The sequence below is a fragment of the Drosophila suzukii genome, chromosome 3 (assembly GCF_043229965.1).
Source record: "Drosophila suzukii chromosome 3, CBGP_Dsuzu_IsoJpt1.0, whole genome shotgun sequence".
Lineage (NCBI taxonomy): Eukaryota > Metazoa > Arthropoda > Insecta > Diptera > Drosophilidae > Drosophila > Drosophila suzukii.
Window position 1 is genome coordinate 67166068 of NC_092082.1, and position 17249 is coordinate 67183316.

The following is a 17249-nucleotide window of genomic DNA, read 5'->3' on the forward strand; positions in this document are numbered from 1 at the left end:
ACTCAATGCCCAAGGAAAAAACACAATAAAACAATCAGAAAGCAGAAATCAACTACAGGCGAAATGTGCGGAGAAACAAAAAGAAAATTGAAGACGACGACACGAGCGTAAATCTTTTTAGCATGAAAAAATTCTATAAAACTAACAGGCACTGTGTGGTCGGACATCATTCGTGCGCTACGACGGCAGACGACAGCCGCAGATACAGATACCGGTACGGATACAGATACAGATACGGAGATACACAGCCGGTCGGACGGACAGGCCCTGATTGATTGATTGCCGAGCCCGGGCCCCAACTCCTGCCCAAAAAAACGATAGCCAAACCCAAACCCAAACCCAAACCCAAACCAGACTCGATTCGAAACTAAAAACCAAATTGAAAATCAAAGTGCTCTCCCTGCAGTCCAGTATCTGCAACATCATCGTCATCGTCATCGTCATCCCAGTCCCAGTCCCAGTATCCATATCTAACAGCGGTCAGCATCCCAATCCCAACGGACGACGTCCAGCCGCCAAGCCATCAATCAGTCACCGAGCCACCGCGTCAGTTAGTCAATCGACTAGCCCACTCGCCTTCTGCCTCTGAATCCGATTCTGTTCTGGCTGGAGGATATCTTCGGTCGGCGCTTTAGTTTCAGTTCGCATTTGGACGCGTGCTGTGCGGCCTCGCCGATAGAGAGAGTCGGATCGGATCGGAACGGAATTCTGTATTCTGAATTCTGAATTCTCAGTTGCCAGTTCTCAGTTCTCAGTACTCAGTACTCACTTGACAATTCTATATTCTGATTCAGAATCGTGCGCGAATTAATCTAATAACGTAGCAAGAACCAAAACACTGGCCCACACACGTGTCTGAAGTTCAGTGACAAACCCCAAATCAGACGTCTATATTCCATTGAATATACTATATATAAATCGTGAAATCGTAAAACACTTTTAATCAGCCAGAACCCAAGCGCAGGCACGGCATAATTAATTCGTCTGACCCGCAAAGTTCACCCATAGCAAATACGGTTGTGCAAAGTGTGCTTGTGCTCCCTCCATAAAGTGCGAAATTCTCCAGCCAAGCGGAAATCTAAAATAACTTGTAACAACATGAAGCTGTCTGCAGTATTCCTGGCATGTACGTATGATATTTTTTAATACTTTAATATAATTAGGAGAAAACGGGAACTTAAAAGCCTACAACAAATTAAAACCATGCACAAAGAGCTAGAAGTAAAATATTTCCAGCCGTTAATAATGATTACTTTTCTTGTGAAATCCTAATATTTCCCATTTAAAGAAATTCCAAAAATTTTCACGTTAAATAAACAAAAACTTTACGATGCGTTTTCATAGAAAACTAAAACTAAAGTTTATTTTCTTGATAAATTCGAGATCAAAAGTGGTATAAAACAAAATTCTACACTACTTGAATATTAAATTTACTGCACTGTTATCAATAAATTCAAATTGTATACTTATACAATTCACCTTGAAAGCATTTTAATCTCTTGAAAGTAGGTATTGTTTTTGGGGCTTTCCCATGAAAATGATTATACATAGTAGGTATACAAACGTGATTTTTCTACAACAGCTTTCTTGTATAGTGTTACATGTATATTTACATTTACAGGAATTGTGTTTAGTAACATCATTGTAATACAATCAATTTGAACTCATATATATCTGCATAAATATATAGCATATTGCTGACTCATGCATTTAATATAAATCTTGTAAATAAGAAATGTGATGATTAGACTTCTGCGTCAGCAAAAATGTGACCCACTAAAATGGTGACCCCTTAACTGTAGCAATTGTAAAGACTCAAACATAAAGACAATGAATCAGAGTAGTTTTTTTTACAAGCCGAACAAACTTCATTCATATGCAATCGCGAAAGTTATGAATGGAAAATTTCATAATTTGATTGAGTCATTAGATTAGACACCCCAGCAACGCAGTTTCTCGGATTTGGTTCCATTGCGTGCCGACATGGCTAATTAGGCATGCAGCGCTAATTCCCGATTCCAATTGCTGGGGACGGGGAACTTCAATCGAACAGGGCCACCATTCCCACACCCCCACCATCCGTAGGAATCTCGGATTCGTTGGCACTGCCAGACGCTCTGGCGTCGCGGAGAATCAATGGGCGTATGGATGTGGACGTGGGTGATATCATGGGCGATGGGCTGATCAGGGCACTTTGTATGCGGGCCCGGTTGACGGGCAGTGATTCTTTCGCACGCCTCCTGCCTAACTAATTGGCTCTGATGTCTCCGTCTATTTATAGTGGCGCTGTTTGCCCTCTCGCTGGTCCAGTGCCTCGGCCTGCCCGATCCCAGCACCAAGTGCGTCATGGAGTGCGACACGCAGGAGTACTCCTTCATTTGTGCCGCGGACGACAAGGGCTCCACCAAGTCATACCGCAATCTGTGCGTGATGAAGACGGAGAACTGCCTGCAGAATGCAAGTGAGTTTAGAAAAATATAGTCATACATACATATATCTTATTCTGACATTTAACCCACACCATTTGACTAACTACTTACCTCATACTTCTCCCATATCTTCTGCCATCTAATCCTTTTTTTCCTTCCTCAGACTATCAAAAGATCAGCGACAAGGAGTGCCCGTAGAGCTATGGATCCATTGGTCTGTAGTCCAGCAGAAATAACTTAATCGTAGAGGAGAACGAGTGGACGCGGCTTGGCATTCCGGAGGACTCTTCTTTCTCGCGTGGTATTTGTGTGTGATATTTTTAAGTTGTACTTCAGCGGAATACAGAACACGCCCCCGAACGTAATGCATAATGATAATGTATTCTAAAATTATGAATAATAAATATTAAATAAAGTAATCGTAACACGCAAAGTTAAACACAGTTCCTTGACCATCACAATGTTGACGAGACGTAATGGGCGATGATTTCATTTCCGCTTCACCCCAGCGAACAGCCAATCCGTCGCCTCTATGTACAAACAGCACCCTGATCTTCTAATCTGTGTTCTGAATTTCTCGATTGGGAATTAAGTCATCAGACCGATTTAGAAAATCGAATCTTGATAGTCTGGCACACACAAGCACTATTGCATTATCCGCTGTAACAAAAGTGTTTTGACATGATTATTTCGGTATAGACATTAAGCTGGGAAAGTGTTTGTTTTCTCCTTCTTTAATTTCATCTTCAAGTTGCAGGTTTCCCAAATGCTAGCCAAAACGTTAAAGTAATGTAACACGATTTTTTGGGGCTTTGCGCCAACAACAACTAACTTTAATTTAAACAAAGCATTTGATCGTATGTAGACATTGAGATTTAAAGTGGTTAAGCTATATACATATTTTTTGGTGGGCCGATTTTATAACTAACTCGGTCATTTCCAAATTAACAATAGACTTTGTCATGAAATCGTCCCTTTGTCACACTTGTAAATGAATAATAGATAAAGAGGTCCAAAATTTCTATTTGTTGTAAATTTCGTAATATTTTTTAGTAAATAGGTTACCGTTTATACTTTAACAGTTTGATACTATGAAGACTTTCATCTTTTACTAAAAATTCGTATTTCTTTCTTTTATAATTCAGAAAAGTGTCTTTCTTAAAACATTTTAAATGTTTCATTCAAAAATTTTTTATAAGATTTCGATATTGTATATCATTTGCACTCATTTGGAAAATTTATGATTTGATAAAGTTTAGTAAAAGATGAAACAGAAGGAATTATTATTAAAACCCTCCGTGATGATGGCCTGAAAAAGTCTTTGTTGTTTCTTTGGAAAGGAGCTTTTAGTTTCTGGGATAAGATCACAGTTATATCCCGCAAATTGACCCATCCTAGTAATACATTAATAATAATACATTTAAAGTTGTAATTTAAAACTGCTGAAGTCGCAGTTCCACTTGTAGGGCTATACATGCCCGACGTTCCTCCTTTAGTTCCATGCCCAGCATATTCTTCTTGTGCTCCAGCAGCGCATTCTCGCGAGTGTAGTGCTCAATTATACGCTCATAGTCGGACTCCGGCGGAGCCTGCGATCCCGCAGCCAGGGCGGCCATTTGGCTGTTCATTGACTGCTGCTCGTACAACTGCTTGAGCCTGTAGACTTCGTTGCGCTCGGCGACGATGCGGGCCTTAAGTTCGTTCTGCCAGTCCATCAGCTCGTCGTATTCAATTTGGAGCCGCAACAAATTGTCGCGGTGCGGATTCGACTTTGGCAACAAGATGAAGCCAGTTGCTGGATCAATGGAAAAATCAATTGGAAGGTCTTTGGAGGATGGTTCCTCCGTTTTTGGCTCTTCGGTGCATATACTGTTGCTAGTGGATGGAACAGGGGTGACTTCTGCCTTGGAATCCGTGGTGTCCTCATTGACGATCGTGGAGGGAGCAGTGCTGCTGTTGTCCAATTCTTCCACGGACTTCTCCTGCTTCTTCTCAAAGGTGCGCAACTTGCGCTTGAGCTGCGTAATTATACGCTGTACTTCCCAGAGCTGCTCCTCGCGTTTCTTGGTAATGAAGCCGGCGTTCATCTCGCTGTGAATCTGGTTTAGGAGGCTGTCTTGCTTGCGTAACTCCGTCTGGATGTCCTCCGGCGTGTCCGGTAGCTTTGGGCTGGCCGAGGTGAGCGGGGGCACATACCTAAAAGATAAAAGTTAGTAATGCGATAGCACTGTTTAAATTTCGGCCTTTCTGCCTGATTAGGAAGCTGGCGAGACGCGGTAAACGCTTCTGTTTGCGGGGTATCGTGCTCATCCTCGGCACCGAAATAAACAACTGAATTACGCGATTTTTACGCCCAGAATCTTATCTTAAGGTAACAGTGGTGGAAATTATCCGAGTATAGGTACTTATTACTTTCGTTAACCATTTAAGTTGCGTTTACCTAAACTGTAGGTATGGTATAAACTTTTATTCTATTTGTCTTAATTTAATTTAATTCATCTCAAGAAAACTAATCAATGGGAGGCGAATAAGTAGATATTCTTCAGCAAGGTAAGAATAACCAAAAATAGGTACCTTTGCCAGCCTACTTGGATATTTCCCACCACTGACATCCGGCTAGCCGGTGTTTGCTCACTTTATCAGCTTGACGTCCGGGAACAGGTTGTTGCAGTGGATGAGCAAAGCCACCATTAGACGGTGGGACATCTGAAGCGTCGGACTGAGCAGCATGGCCAGCGACTGAGCGTTGAGCTTGTTGTGCCGTTCCTGCTGGATCACCGCGTCGAAGTGGAGCAGCACCCACGCCAACACAGTGCGGTTGCACTTGGGCAATTGATCGAGCAGCTGCTGCAGCTCTGCCTGCTGCGTTGTCACCTTCGGATGGGAGGCCACCTCCTCGAAGCGGGCCACCAGATCGGTGGTCAGCAGCGGCTCCGGCAACTCGCGCAGGAAGAGCTTCAGCAGACTGCAGGCGGTGGGCAGGTTGAGCTCATCGACGGCGGAGTCGTGCTCCCGGTTGTTGTACAACCGTTTGTAGTGCATCAGACGCGTCTTGATGGGCTCAATCTTGTAGATCTGCTCGCACTTCAGGTGATCCTGCAGGAAGTCGATGCAGTCGCGCACAACCAGTGGAATGTCCACGCCGTCGTGGCAGCGGGACCGCTCGGTGGCCAGGCTGACGGACACCCCAAACACGGGATATCCGAGGGCCAGCACCTCCTCCGCGGCGGAGGTCTCGTCCTGCTGCTGCGACAGCTGCTTGCTCTTCTTGTCCTTTTTGTCCTTCTTGTCGGACTTTTTGTCTTTCTCCTTGTCCTTGCGCTTGTCCTCCTTGTCCTTCTTTTTCGGCTCGTCGCGTTCCTTGTCTTTGTCCTTCTCGCGGTCCTTGGCCTTGCTGGACGGGCCGGGCTCATCGTCCGCGTGCTTGGAATCTCTTTCGGACTTGTCGCGGGACTTCTCGCGCTTCTCTTTGCTCTTGGAGCTAGTAAACTTGAATGTCTTGGACTTCTTCGACTTGGAGGGACTTCTTGGGATACAAGAGAGGTTATTACTTGTGTGTGGATCAGGTTAGGATGGACCTTCGCCCACTCACTTGGTGTCCAGCTCCTCCTCCGGCGAGCTCTCGCCCTCCAAGGCGGCGTATCCCCGGTCTTTGCCCTTCTCTTTCTTGTCCTTGCGCCGGCCGATCAACAGGTCCTTCTTGCTGGGCTCGTGATCTTCGCTGACTGCGAAGGAAAGGTGGACTCATTGATTTTTCCCCATTTTCACGCCCACGCCTGTTGAGCGCCCACTCACAGTCGCTCTCCTCCTTGCTCTTCTTCGACCTGGCATCCGCCGCCTCCGAGGCGTACAGCCCGGGGAACTCCTTCTCCTCGGGACTGTCGAAATCCATGACGAAAAATCACTTCCTCGGCGGTAAATAAATAAATAATTTCCGTAAACAATTTGCGAAAAGTAAACAACAACAAATGCAACAAATAATCGATTAATTAATGGGACAATCGGAAACACGGACGTTAGCCAGCACTGTTTAGCTCGGCAGGTGGCGCCACTGTGCCATGTAGAAAAGATGTAATAACGGCCATTGGCGTTGTGTAAAATTCTGTTTTAAAAATTTGAATTTCAGAAGACTTAAAGAACTTGACTTTCGTTTTTAATTTAAAGAGCTTGGCTAGTAAGTCCAAGTTTTTTTGCCAATATAAATTGGTGTGCAAATATTTACCTAGATTTCCCCATGATTCAGTAAAACGGATAAATTTCAATTACGTTTGTTTTGTTTTTATTAAATAAATTACGCCAGAATGTAAGTACGATCATTTTGTGCACTGCCCTACGATAAAAATAAAAACATGCTTATAATATTCATTTTTATTTAGCTGAAGTTAAATTTACATAATTGATATTTATTTTTTTTATACGTACAAGGTTAATTAAGTTATAAATCATGGAAGGTGATAATAAAATGTATCACTAAAATATATAAACATTTTTAACAAAATTCTTTTTAAAATAGTTTTTATGCAATTTAAAAAGATTTATGTGGTATTACGAAAGTACTCTAATCTTTTTTATACATAATATTGTTCTAACTCAAACTTTGTTTTTTAAATGATAACGTTATTTTATTGAATTTTTTTTTTAATATTAAACTATAGATTGACGTTCAGGTTTTAAATCATATGTCCTCATTACAACAATATTAAATACTTCAGAATGTTCCAAGTTTTCTCATTTAACATAGATTTTTCTAACTTCATAGTTTTAATATTGGCAATAAGCTGTCAAAGTGTTGACTAAGGTCTAATGAATTTTTTTATGAACACACTAAAGGTGTCCACATATTTTATTCGAAAAACAATTATATTAATCAGCTTAATTGCCCCGCATCAATCGGTTCCGCGGTGCATTGCTTATCGCTCAGCTAGCAACTGGGGTGGAGTGGAAGGAAAAAGTGCAGGCATATGTTAATACTCATCCATTGCCGGCAAGCCAAAGAAATGCAAGTAGTGCGTGCTGATGCGGCTGATGCAATTCCGCATGGGGGATTGCAGCATCTCCAGAATGACGCAGAGATTAGCCTGCGGCCGTCACAAACTGGCCATCAGCAGCTGGGTGCCGTTGGACGCCAAGGATAGCGGGGTGGCCATCGTAGTCGTGGTCGAGTTTCCGCTAATTGCTCTATTTGGCTGGCAGACACTGCCGGAATGGGCCATAACCAGCCCGGCAATCAGGGTCAGCAGAAAGGCCAGTCCCAGGACCCCGCAGCTGAATCGCCGCACGTTCTGCCACCAGGGATCCAAAGCGAAGGGCAGCAACTCCTCCAGTGTCAGGCCGTAGGAATAGCTGCGAATGGAGCGGGGTGAAGGCACTGTGTAACGAAGTTATTTTTTAATGAAATGCGACGGAAAGCGTTTACTCAGCAGTTGTGAAAATGGGCTCATAATCCTTTGGATCCTTCCGCGTCGCAGGCACGACAATGATGTGCTGGTGCTGCTGATGTCCTTGTTGCGTTGCCAGCAGCGCTGTTTTCTCATTGCAGGACATATTTGCCTTGTGCTATGTGGAGATTGTGCAGGACAAGGCTATACCCGTTTCGTGAACAACCTGTAATCATCAAGTAAAAAATGTTATCGTATCTTCACAGTTCGAATGCCTAAGGGTAACAAGGTCCCAATACTCACACGGATTTTTAACACTTTTACTTCTTAAGAACCTTTTTTTGAAGACGTTTATCAATAAAGATAATATGATTTTGATTTGATTAAGGAAGTAACGGTATTACAATTTAAAAACCATCGTGTTAGGATTATAAACACCTAGTATCTAACAACAATTTTTATACACTTGCAACAAAAATGGTTCAAAACTTTTTGCTCCTTAAAAAATGATATCTTTGTACGAAAAGATCAAATGGCTGATGTATACGATCTATTAATAAATTTCTTATAAATTTATAAAATACTGAAATAAAACAATCGTAGCTCCCAAGACTTATCTCTTTGAAGTAACAAAGGTAAGGCACAACAATTTGGTTATCTTTAAAGAGCGGGTACTCAAATGTCGGTACTTTTTGTAACCATCTTACTTGTCTGTCTCTCGGGACGATCCCTGGGATTACAAACACTCCAAGCTAGTGGAATTCGCTCCGTGGAAATGGCTCCGTGGAGAACTGGCGGACAACTGGCGACTCGCTTTCGGTTTGTCGCAACTTTAATTAGCTTGCAGCTGGGACTGTCTCATTCTCCGTGCTTTATTGCCATCGCTGTTTGCCTTTGTGCTCGGATTCCATTCCTGTAAACAACTTTATCTCGTTGTCTCTCCGCTCATCTTCCGCAACCGGCAGGCGGTCTTATCTAGCTCCGCTTTTTTGGGGCATTGCATAATCGCGAATCCCCCAGTTTCCCATAGCGATAAGTACCCGACTTCAGGGGAGTAAGACCAGAAATGCGACGGATCGATCGGTTTAATGTGTTAGTTTATTGGGTTTCGTTTGGTAAACATGCACGGAATACATATATACGTATGCAGCACTGCTGAGAGATGCCAGTAACTCTAGCCTAGGCTCTATTCGATTCGATTAGGTAAAACGCTGAGCCTTCGTCCTTGGATCCTGAGATCCTCAGATTCCGGCCTACGCTACGAGTACGAGTACGAGTATGTTCTCTTAGTGAGTACGAGTATATTCAAATGTGTAGCATTAGTTCGGGTATTTTCTTATAGCGTATTGAAGTGAGAAAAGATACGGTTAGTGAGATCGATAGACCTTCACCCCAAGCATATGCTACACAAACTACATATGTGGCTTTCGATCTATTCGATTATTTGCATACTTTATCGGCTTAGTTCTTGAATACATCAGTTAAATGGGTCTCTGGATGTACGATTATATGTTTGTAGTTGCTTTGGTTTTTGGGTAAAATCACATTCATAAGTATACATTTAAAAATGCAGGTATAATTTGAATTCGAAAAAACACGATAACAAACAGCAACTGATTAATATTGTACAATACACATACATATTAACTGTCTGGTTTGCCCATCAAAACATATAGATTCGAATCCTATCAACTATCGTACATCTATGGAAATCAATTTAAAGTCGATCAAATCAAAAGAAATTATAGAACCCATAGGGAGAATCAAAATAAAGTGGAACCAACAAGTTGCTAAAGTAATCTGCTCATGCCTTTATCCATACGCTGTCTACTCCTAGTTCTTTAGAAGTACCTACATCCTATGTCGGAAGCACTTTAATCGTTTTATTTGCCTTTGCCATTAAAGATAATCGTCTATGGGTAATTTGTTTGTTTGTTTGTCTGTCTGCATATATATCTGGTTATCCTCTGTGTCGTATTGTTACATTCACCGCCCCTCGGCACTCCTATATCAATCACTATTCCCTCAGTTTTATATTGATTTCCTTGCCATGGATATCTTACCCTGACCCCTGGTCGATTTCTTTGAATCGCTTGTTAACTGCAGATCTATTAAAAACTTAGACGTACTCTGATATAGTCCTAACTTCGGTTCGAAAAGGGAAATGAAAAGGCGTAAATTGAAATAAATTTAAAAAGAAATTTAATTATAATATCTAGCGGTAAACGTTGACAATATAATTTAATACATTATTTATTCGTATTTGTATATTTATTAAATTGTTTCATAGTTCGTATATGTATGCGGTAATTAATTATCAATTACGACTAAATTTGGCGCAGTTTTCTCAACGAGTTCCCCGTACAGTTGTGTGACCCCAAATATATAATACAAATTTATGCATGTGGCTATAAATATCATTAGGCCTCCTCTTCCATTAATTTGCTAGAATTTCGCTATATGAAAAATAGTACAACATTATACAAAAAATATGTACCTGTTCGTTACACTCGGATACAATCAATTCTAGTTATTTATTCTCGCTATTGTTTTGGTGTTTGCCTTAATATCCCGTTTTCAATTTCAATTTCTCTACTTCGATCACTGCCAGCGACGTAAGCGAATAGAAAGTCTTTTTTAAGTAAATTGATTAGTGCTCTCTTGTAGTTTTGCAGTGCAGTGTGGAAACACTGATGGTCTTTCTTGCTATCGCTAATCGCTAGTAAGTAGTGCCGCCATTTGCTTTGGTCAGAGTAATGAAAATGTTGCTAGTTGGACTCGTGTCGATAGTGTAAAGTGACTAGAACTAGTTGTCGAGGAGGCTCCTACTCAGTAATAGTAGTTTCTGTAGTATTTGTAGTAGATGGCTAGAGGGATTGCGTTTCTTCTTGGCTAAAACCTTTAGATTCTTCCTAAAACTTACACATGTATTAAATTAACAATGGTATTCGGCAGATGGAGAGACAATATCGGGTGATTCGGAGTGGGGATCCAAACGATCCAGACCTTCTGATCTTTGATTTTATGGGGGGATTAAGTACAGCTTTAACAAACAACAACAATGACTTAAGTTGTACACAGAATGATATAATAAATATAATCGTATTTTTAAAGGTAAATTAAGTATATATGGCATAACAGTAAATGATCTCGTTACAGTTACAAGATTGCTGAGCCGTGGCAGCCTTTCTGTATTTACAATTCAAATATGAATAGAGACAATAATCGTAAAAATGGTTTGTATATAAGCCTGACTTAAACCTAGTTAAACATTAAAATTTTACTTTTAGTATTAACATAAATTTTACACAAGAATTATTTATATATAGCGCCGAGCACACTCATATATATAAATCAATTTCATAAGTTTACATATAAAAACTGCATCTACAGCATCTTTCGACAGCTTCGCAATATCGGTTAGCCTCATCTTCCGTATTCTCCTGTAACTTTACCGACTCTGCCAAAAATCCAACGCCAATGCGAATAACAAAGCCAACTACAAAGTCAAAGCAATGCGGCTGCGAGCTCCTTAAATCCTAATGACATCGTAGGCCTCCAGTATGCAGATGACCACGTAGAAGACCCAGAGGAAAACCAGGATCGCTGCGCTGATATATTTGGAGATCTTGGGGCCGCCCAGCTCGGCGCCGATGCCCTTGTGCCAGCGCCGGAACATGATGATGAAGATGGCAATCAGAGCCTCGCCGCAGAAGAGCGCCACGGCAAATCCAATCCTGGAATGGAAGAGTTGATATAATTAATAAAAATTAATTTTGGTTAATGCAAATCCGATGAAATATAATCGAATATTGCTAAGCAATTAAAGATAGCTAAACTTTAGAGTTATTTTTAAGTACAGAATGATTAGTCTTCAAATGGAATTGTTCCGACTTTTTAGCTCTTTGAACAAAAAACAAAAGAGAAAGCTATAGTCGACGGCTTCGTTACCCGTTTCTCATCTAATGGTAGTGCGAGGGAGATGGAGATATGCATGCAGCAAATCGGCTGTTTCCGAGATGGCACACATTATTTGATTATAACTTTTTAATGAATGGTCTGACTTAAACCACTTTTGGCATGTTTTGATAAGCGGAACAAAATCAAACGGACCTACGGAATCGACTCGATCGACTTGGCTACTGATCCTGATCAAGAATATATATACTTAAGTACCATTTTAAGATCTTCACATCGCTAATTTACCAGATATCTCAATAAAAAAAATGTTGGGAGATAGGATAATGAAATGTTTACACAAAATAAAAATATATCAGATTTTAAGAGAATATGGAAAGAACATTTCTTCATTATTAAGTCATGAATTGTTCATATAAATGAGCAATATCTGATGTTATTTTTAAGATCGTATCAAATCTCTTGAAAAAATATAAGAAGTTTCTAAAAAGGATTACTCACGTTCCCGGCTCCACGTTGAAGGTGCCGCCATGGGAGCTGTGGTAGACTGCGGCGATGGTCCAGGCCAGGCCGATGCCCAGGAACACGTTGACCGCATTGCTGCCCGTGACATTGCCGATGCAATTATCGGCCCCCTCGTCGTGCTTGGCGGCAATCATGCTGGCGAAAGTGTCTGGAGGGCAGGAGGATGTCGGTGTCTCAGTGGGTATTCCAGCTATGGCATGGTCTCAAATCACTACTCACCCGGTATGCTGGTGCCCAGGGCGACAAACAGGATGGCCGTTACCGAGTCCTTGATGTTGAGGGCGCAACCGAAATAGGAGGCGGCATCTCCGATGACGGCGGTTATGACGCCAATCACGAATATGGACACCACAAAGGTCACATAGCCGCCGCAAATGTCTGGTGGCGTTTCGGTACTTAAGGATTGATCGATTCGAATAGGAAAAATGAGATGTTTACCTGTGGGCGGCACAAATGCAAAGAGGACCTTCCAGAAGAGGCAGACGAAGTGGCTCACGTAGCTGAAGCAGCTAGGCACCTCCTCCTCCTCATCGTCGTTATCAAACTCACTTTCGTCGGCTGCAAGTGTTTGTTTGCGTCAGGAAAGGGGATCTATGGAAAATGAAAAAATTGATTGGGTCTACCTGGGATAACGGTGAGGGCATCTTTGAACTGTTCCTTCCAGGACGAAGTGCCAAGGACGGCGGAGACGTTTGCTTTGGCCACCAGTTTGTCGACAGTAGCCTGTAAATATTATGAGAACAATTGATAAGAAACTAAAGTAATATAAAGTGCTTTGAAATCCTCTTATCTCACTAAAAAACTGTCAATAAACAAACAACACGGCCAACTTTTTCCCTGCTCACATTACGTATACGCCACCACAGACAACAAGACCTATCCCATAAAACACACACAGACCCAAGGTAAACAGAGCACTCAACGTGTCATTTGGAGATTTGCACACAATTAGGTGCTTATTTGCCTTGCACCTGAGCGGTTAACAGTAACTCGATCCGTCGCGTGGATAACGATGGCTTTCCACCTGGGAATCGTTATGGGTGTGACTGTCTCGCAGTAAATGTGTGCTGGGATTTCGGTCGTCAGTGGGATGTCAAGTGAATGTAATGGAATGGAATAGCTTTTCATTAGCATTGTGGAACTATCTGCTTATATGCAATCCAGTCCAATCAAGGGGATTACTCACCTTGAATTCCTGGCTCTCTCGGATGCGCACATAGGCGGTGGTCAGTTCTCCGTTCCTCGGCTTGCTCAGCAGCAGGATGCGATCCAGTTCGGTGAGATCCTGAACGGACTTCTTCTCGACCTCCTTGATTTTGGCTGCCATTTCATCGTCTGGCCAGGGAGTAAACCAAGTATTAGGCCACTGATTCTTTAATTGATTTACTAAACACCATGTTGCATGCAGCCAAACCCCCACAACAGAGTATCTTAACATTAGGTGGTATCATAAAGTATAACTAGACAGACACAGGGTGTGTTGGCATACAAACGAAATGGTGATGGGTAATTGATAGAGGACATATATTAAAGCGGAATACTTGGACTTGAACAGAAGTAAAGCACACATACGCCCCCAATTAGTTGGAAACCAATTAGAAGCATATGTTGGTAATGGATGCGGGTTTTAATTAAAATGCGGTAGACAACCAAAGAGGGGTTTAGCAAGATTGAAACTCATTGAAATGCCAACGTTACGCATCTTTGACCATAATTCTTTCTTTAGAATTTAAAACATTTTCGGATTGGGCCGGCGACTTCAATGAGCGAAATGGTTATGGAAAAGTGCCATTAGGATGCAATTGAGTGGAAAATGGAAATTGATAAACTGCATATTAAGCAGACAGAGACAAAAGGGAAGAGAGAGCGAGAGAGAGAGCACAGATTGACAGAACCAGGCATGCAGAAGGTCACAGCTTGACATTAGGTCCCCCGATATTGATGACTCACGAGTGGGATCTCCGGAGTGTTCGTGTTTTTCTATAGACATCGACAATCGACAATCGAGAACATGACAAGTACGTGGATGGGGTGTTGGGGGTAGAGTTCAGAGAATCGTTGTTAAATGGTCTCAAACATGTTGGATATTGCTTCAACAATCACTTTCTAAATATTCAGTTAGCGAATATGCGATGACTGTGGTGATTTGTCTTTCAACATGGCTACACATTGGATGTTCTTGAATCGGGTTATTACATTTAGCTTTGGTTTTTCAATATTCTTTTTGGTTTTTTTTCCATAAGGATCAAAGCACGCACACATATAGATACTTGACAGCAGAACAACACAGAACTGAATACATCGACATGGTCTTAACCTAGATCAGAAGCCGTTTATATATATATTGCCTTAAGTCTAGAACACATAGATACGGAAAAAATAAGGAACACAAATTACGGAAAACAAAGGCCAAATATCAGGTACTCATCAGCGATTACGTGTATTACTTACAAATCGATTTGGCGATGCAGAGGCATGTTTGAGTGGTGTGGTACCGATGATATCGGAGCGATACGATGCGAGATCAAAGATCGGGATCGGATCGGATCGAATTCGAGCAGCAAGTCGGGGCACAGGCACACAACAATGTGAGAGGAGCGGGCACAAGCGCGTTTTACAAATGTCCGCCGAGCATGGAGATAACCAAAACATTACCAAAAACTGTGACCCTGGTCTAACTTTATTTCAATTGAAGACGAACCCGATTTTGATCGCTTGCGTGCTCTGGGGTGTTTTCTTTTTGTAGTATTATATTACTTTACATAAAGCTTGAAGCTTGCATTTGTCAAGTGCGTGGCTGCTGCGTCGAAAAAAGCGCAATTGTTCGGGATAAATGCAGATGCAGATGCACAAACACACACAGATACTCAATGCCTAAACACACAGATACATTTACGGATACGACACTGAGATTATGTATACGACGTGTGGGTTAATGGCCAATCGAACTAACGAAATAATAATAAGACACATGAAATGATAATGTCGATCGGTTAGCTTCATCCTTCTTCTTCGTCGTTCACCTTTTCTGGCATATTCACTATTAACTGAACACTTGAAATGGTCGATCGATCCCGCAATATGCAAAGATATGGCAAAAAAAAACAGGTTTACATACCAAAAAATCGATTGAAAAATGATTCCTTGTTAGTGTCATCTGCGTGAGGATTGAACGTGTGTCATTTACGTAGGCGATTCGATTAGAGAGACAAGTATGGACAATGGAATTGTTTAGTCTAGTATGTTATGGCCACAAGCAAATGTCGACGGTTAGTACATGGGATCTGGGGATGCGGAGGATGGAGGAGGATCTGATCTGATATCTAATCGATTTCGGTGGGCTAAGACTAGCATTCGACATGGGGTTACAGAGATGCGAGTGAGGTATTCTAGTCGCTAAGTTCCATGAGGTATTACATAACGAAAACAAAACATATTTATCCTGCCCATCGCCAATTAATATATATGTAGGTATAGGTAAACAAATACATACAAGGGGGTATAGAAAATAAATAATAGACAGGAAGAGGTATCTTCTAGGGTGGAAACATACACAACACCTAAACAAAATACGCAATTTAAAGAGAGAACTGCGTTCTCAACCAAAAAGGAAAGAATTAAATGAATTTGCACTTTTTTGCCCGCAATTTCCGCACTCGGTGAAGGTAAGAAATGGAGCAGAAACTAAATGTCACTGTCAAGAAACCGATACCAAAACCGAAAACGAAACCCGAATTTCGCTTTTCCCATTTGCCGTTTCACGTCTCAGCGCTCGGCGCTTCCACGTTCCACGCTTTCGTGTTCAATTAAAATAAAATTAATTAATGCACAATTCAAGGCTTACGGTAGTGAGTGGAATCTAGAAGCATAAAGAACACAAATTAAAAGACCAAAAAGTATAAAAGAACCCATGAGTCGATAGGATGCGAAAAGACGTACGAGAAAGTGTACGGTGCAGGTAACAATTTCGATCAATTCAAATTGGAATTTCCAATTTACAAAGTTTTCGGTTATTTTCTTTTTCTTGTTTCAGCTGGGCCTTTCCACCTGTTTGTAATATTCGGGGTCAAAGCGAAAGAGTCAAAGTGGGTTGGTTTTTTGGGATATTTGGGATGTGGGTACAAGGGGGTCAAGAAAGGTGCTGAAGTGTTGGTGTCCCGGGTGTCGCAGGTTGAACTTCTGACCAGGACAGATAAGAACTTGTGCCGTCTTCGGGTGCACTGCTAGCCGGGCTGCTTTCACGTAATTTGGTTAGCATTTTCAGTGGGGTTTTCGAGGGTCTTTTGGGATTTCGGGGTAGGGGTTTTTCGGGTTCTGGTGCTCCTGTTCTGCCGCTGTGTGGCCAAAACTCACCTGGCGCCAAACGAGGTTCTCCGATGTGCACCTTGAAGCTTACGTCCTTCTCATAGCTGCTCTGCTCCAGGATGTACAGATCGATGAATTTCCTGCAAGGGATTAGGGTGCAGGTATTAGTTTAGCTTATCATGGGCTAGAAGGGGGTCTGGTCTGTGTGGTGTTTGAGGTGTGAAGTGGGTAATCGACTGCACATAAGCCAAGAGCCTCGGGCTGTTTGATAAATGCTTTTGCCTGGGCTAAAATGGCTACAATCTTGACACTCGAAACAGAGCTTCGAATTTATTAGGCAGCACTAAGTGCTCAGCTTTCTGCTGCGACATTATTGTGCCCCCTGCTCCGCCCCCTTGTGTAAATAAAAAATATTACGTATACCACCGATGGGCCTTGAGCGAACATAAACATTTGCATTATTCATGTGCCTGCAAAGTAACTCAATGTATAATTGCCTCAAAGAATTTATTATTTTTAGCCGTAAAATCGACCGTTTGTTTGCTCTCGATGCGAGTGTCCAAACATTAATTGGCCCAGCGATAGCGATAAGTTTTAAGTGGGCAAACTTTAAGATTTGTGTATTCAACAGTTGCAGCTTAGCCTGGCTGCCACTTTTCTTTGGTTAATTTCCTTGCTGCCAAGTGCAAAGCAA

General features: G+C 41.9%; 4 protein-coding genes across 14 annotated transcripts in view; 1 reads left to right on the forward strand and 3 right to left on the reverse strand.

The window, feature by feature from the left end:
* The first annotated feature begins 142 nt into the window (after window positions 1-142).
* Window positions 143-2868, forward strand: peg (pegasus). The gene is made up of 3 exons (XM_036816988.3): window positions 143-1126; window positions 2282-2461; window positions 2593-2868. Exons 1-3 carry the CDS (start codon window positions 1099-1101, stop codon window positions 2625-2627), a joined length of 243 nt encoding a protein of 80 aa, XP_036672883.1. The 5' UTR covers window positions 143-1098; the 3' UTR covers window positions 2628-2868.
* Window positions 2869-3339: 471 nt separating this feature from the next.
* Window positions 3340-6414, reverse strand: Rlip (Ral interacting protein). Of its 2 annotated transcripts, none has more exons than XM_036816987.3 (4): window positions 6225-6414; window positions 6022-6154; window positions 5065-5952; window positions 3340-4625 (listed from the first exon to the last, which is right to left on the reverse strand). In XM_036816987.3, exons 1-4 carry the CDS (start codon window positions 6319-6321, stop codon window positions 3863-3865), a joined length of 1881 nt encoding a protein of 626 aa, XP_036672882.3. In that variant the 5' UTR covers window positions 6322-6414; the 3' UTR covers window positions 3340-3862. The 2 variants fall into 2 exon arrangements, with proteins under 2 accessions (XP_036672882.3, XP_036672881.3); XM_036816986.3 differs by having other exon boundaries at window positions 5065-5955.
* Window positions 6415-7223: 809 nt separating this feature from the next.
* Window positions 7224-8673, reverse strand: LOC108018384 (uncharacterized). The gene is made up of 3 exons (XM_017085930.4): window positions 8515-8673; window positions 7846-8033; window positions 7224-7772 (listed from the first exon to the last, which is right to left on the reverse strand). The coding sequence occupies exons 2-3, from the start codon at window positions 7971-7973 to the stop codon at window positions 7517-7519; spliced, it is 384 nt and encodes a 127-aa protein (XP_016941419.4). The 5' UTR covers window positions 7974-8033; window positions 8515-8673; the 3' UTR covers window positions 7224-7516.
* A 1239-nt stretch (window positions 8674-9912) lies between these two features.
* Calx (sodium/calcium exchanger 3) overlaps window positions 9913-17249 on the reverse strand; it is a 41448-nt gene continuing 34111 nt past the window's right edge. For 4 of the 10 annotated variants that reach the window (XM_036816917.3, XM_036816918.3, XM_065866874.2 and 1 more), the window contains exons 3-11: window positions 16604-16695; window positions 15369-15407; window positions 14201-14230; window positions 13437-13585; window positions 12874-12973; window positions 12689-12808; window positions 12470-12628; window positions 12227-12398; window positions 9913-11544 (exon numbers count right to left, since the gene is read on the reverse strand). In XM_036816917.3, coding sequence (XP_036672812.3) covers window positions 11340-11544; window positions 12227-12398; window positions 12470-12628; window positions 12689-12808; window positions 12874-12973; window positions 13437-13585; window positions 14201-14230; window positions 15369-15407; window positions 16604-16695 — 1066 coding nt within the window. In that variant the 3' untranslated portion in view covers window positions 9913-11339. Of the gene's footprint in view, window positions 11545-12226; window positions 12399-12469; window positions 12629-12688; window positions 12809-12873; window positions 12974-13436; window positions 13586-14200; window positions 14231-15368; window positions 15408-16094; window positions 16110-16603; window positions 16696-17249 lie in introns of all 10 variants that reach the window. The other 6 variants (XM_017085901.4, XM_065866875.2, XM_036816920.3 and 3 more) reach the window with 6 other exon arrangements.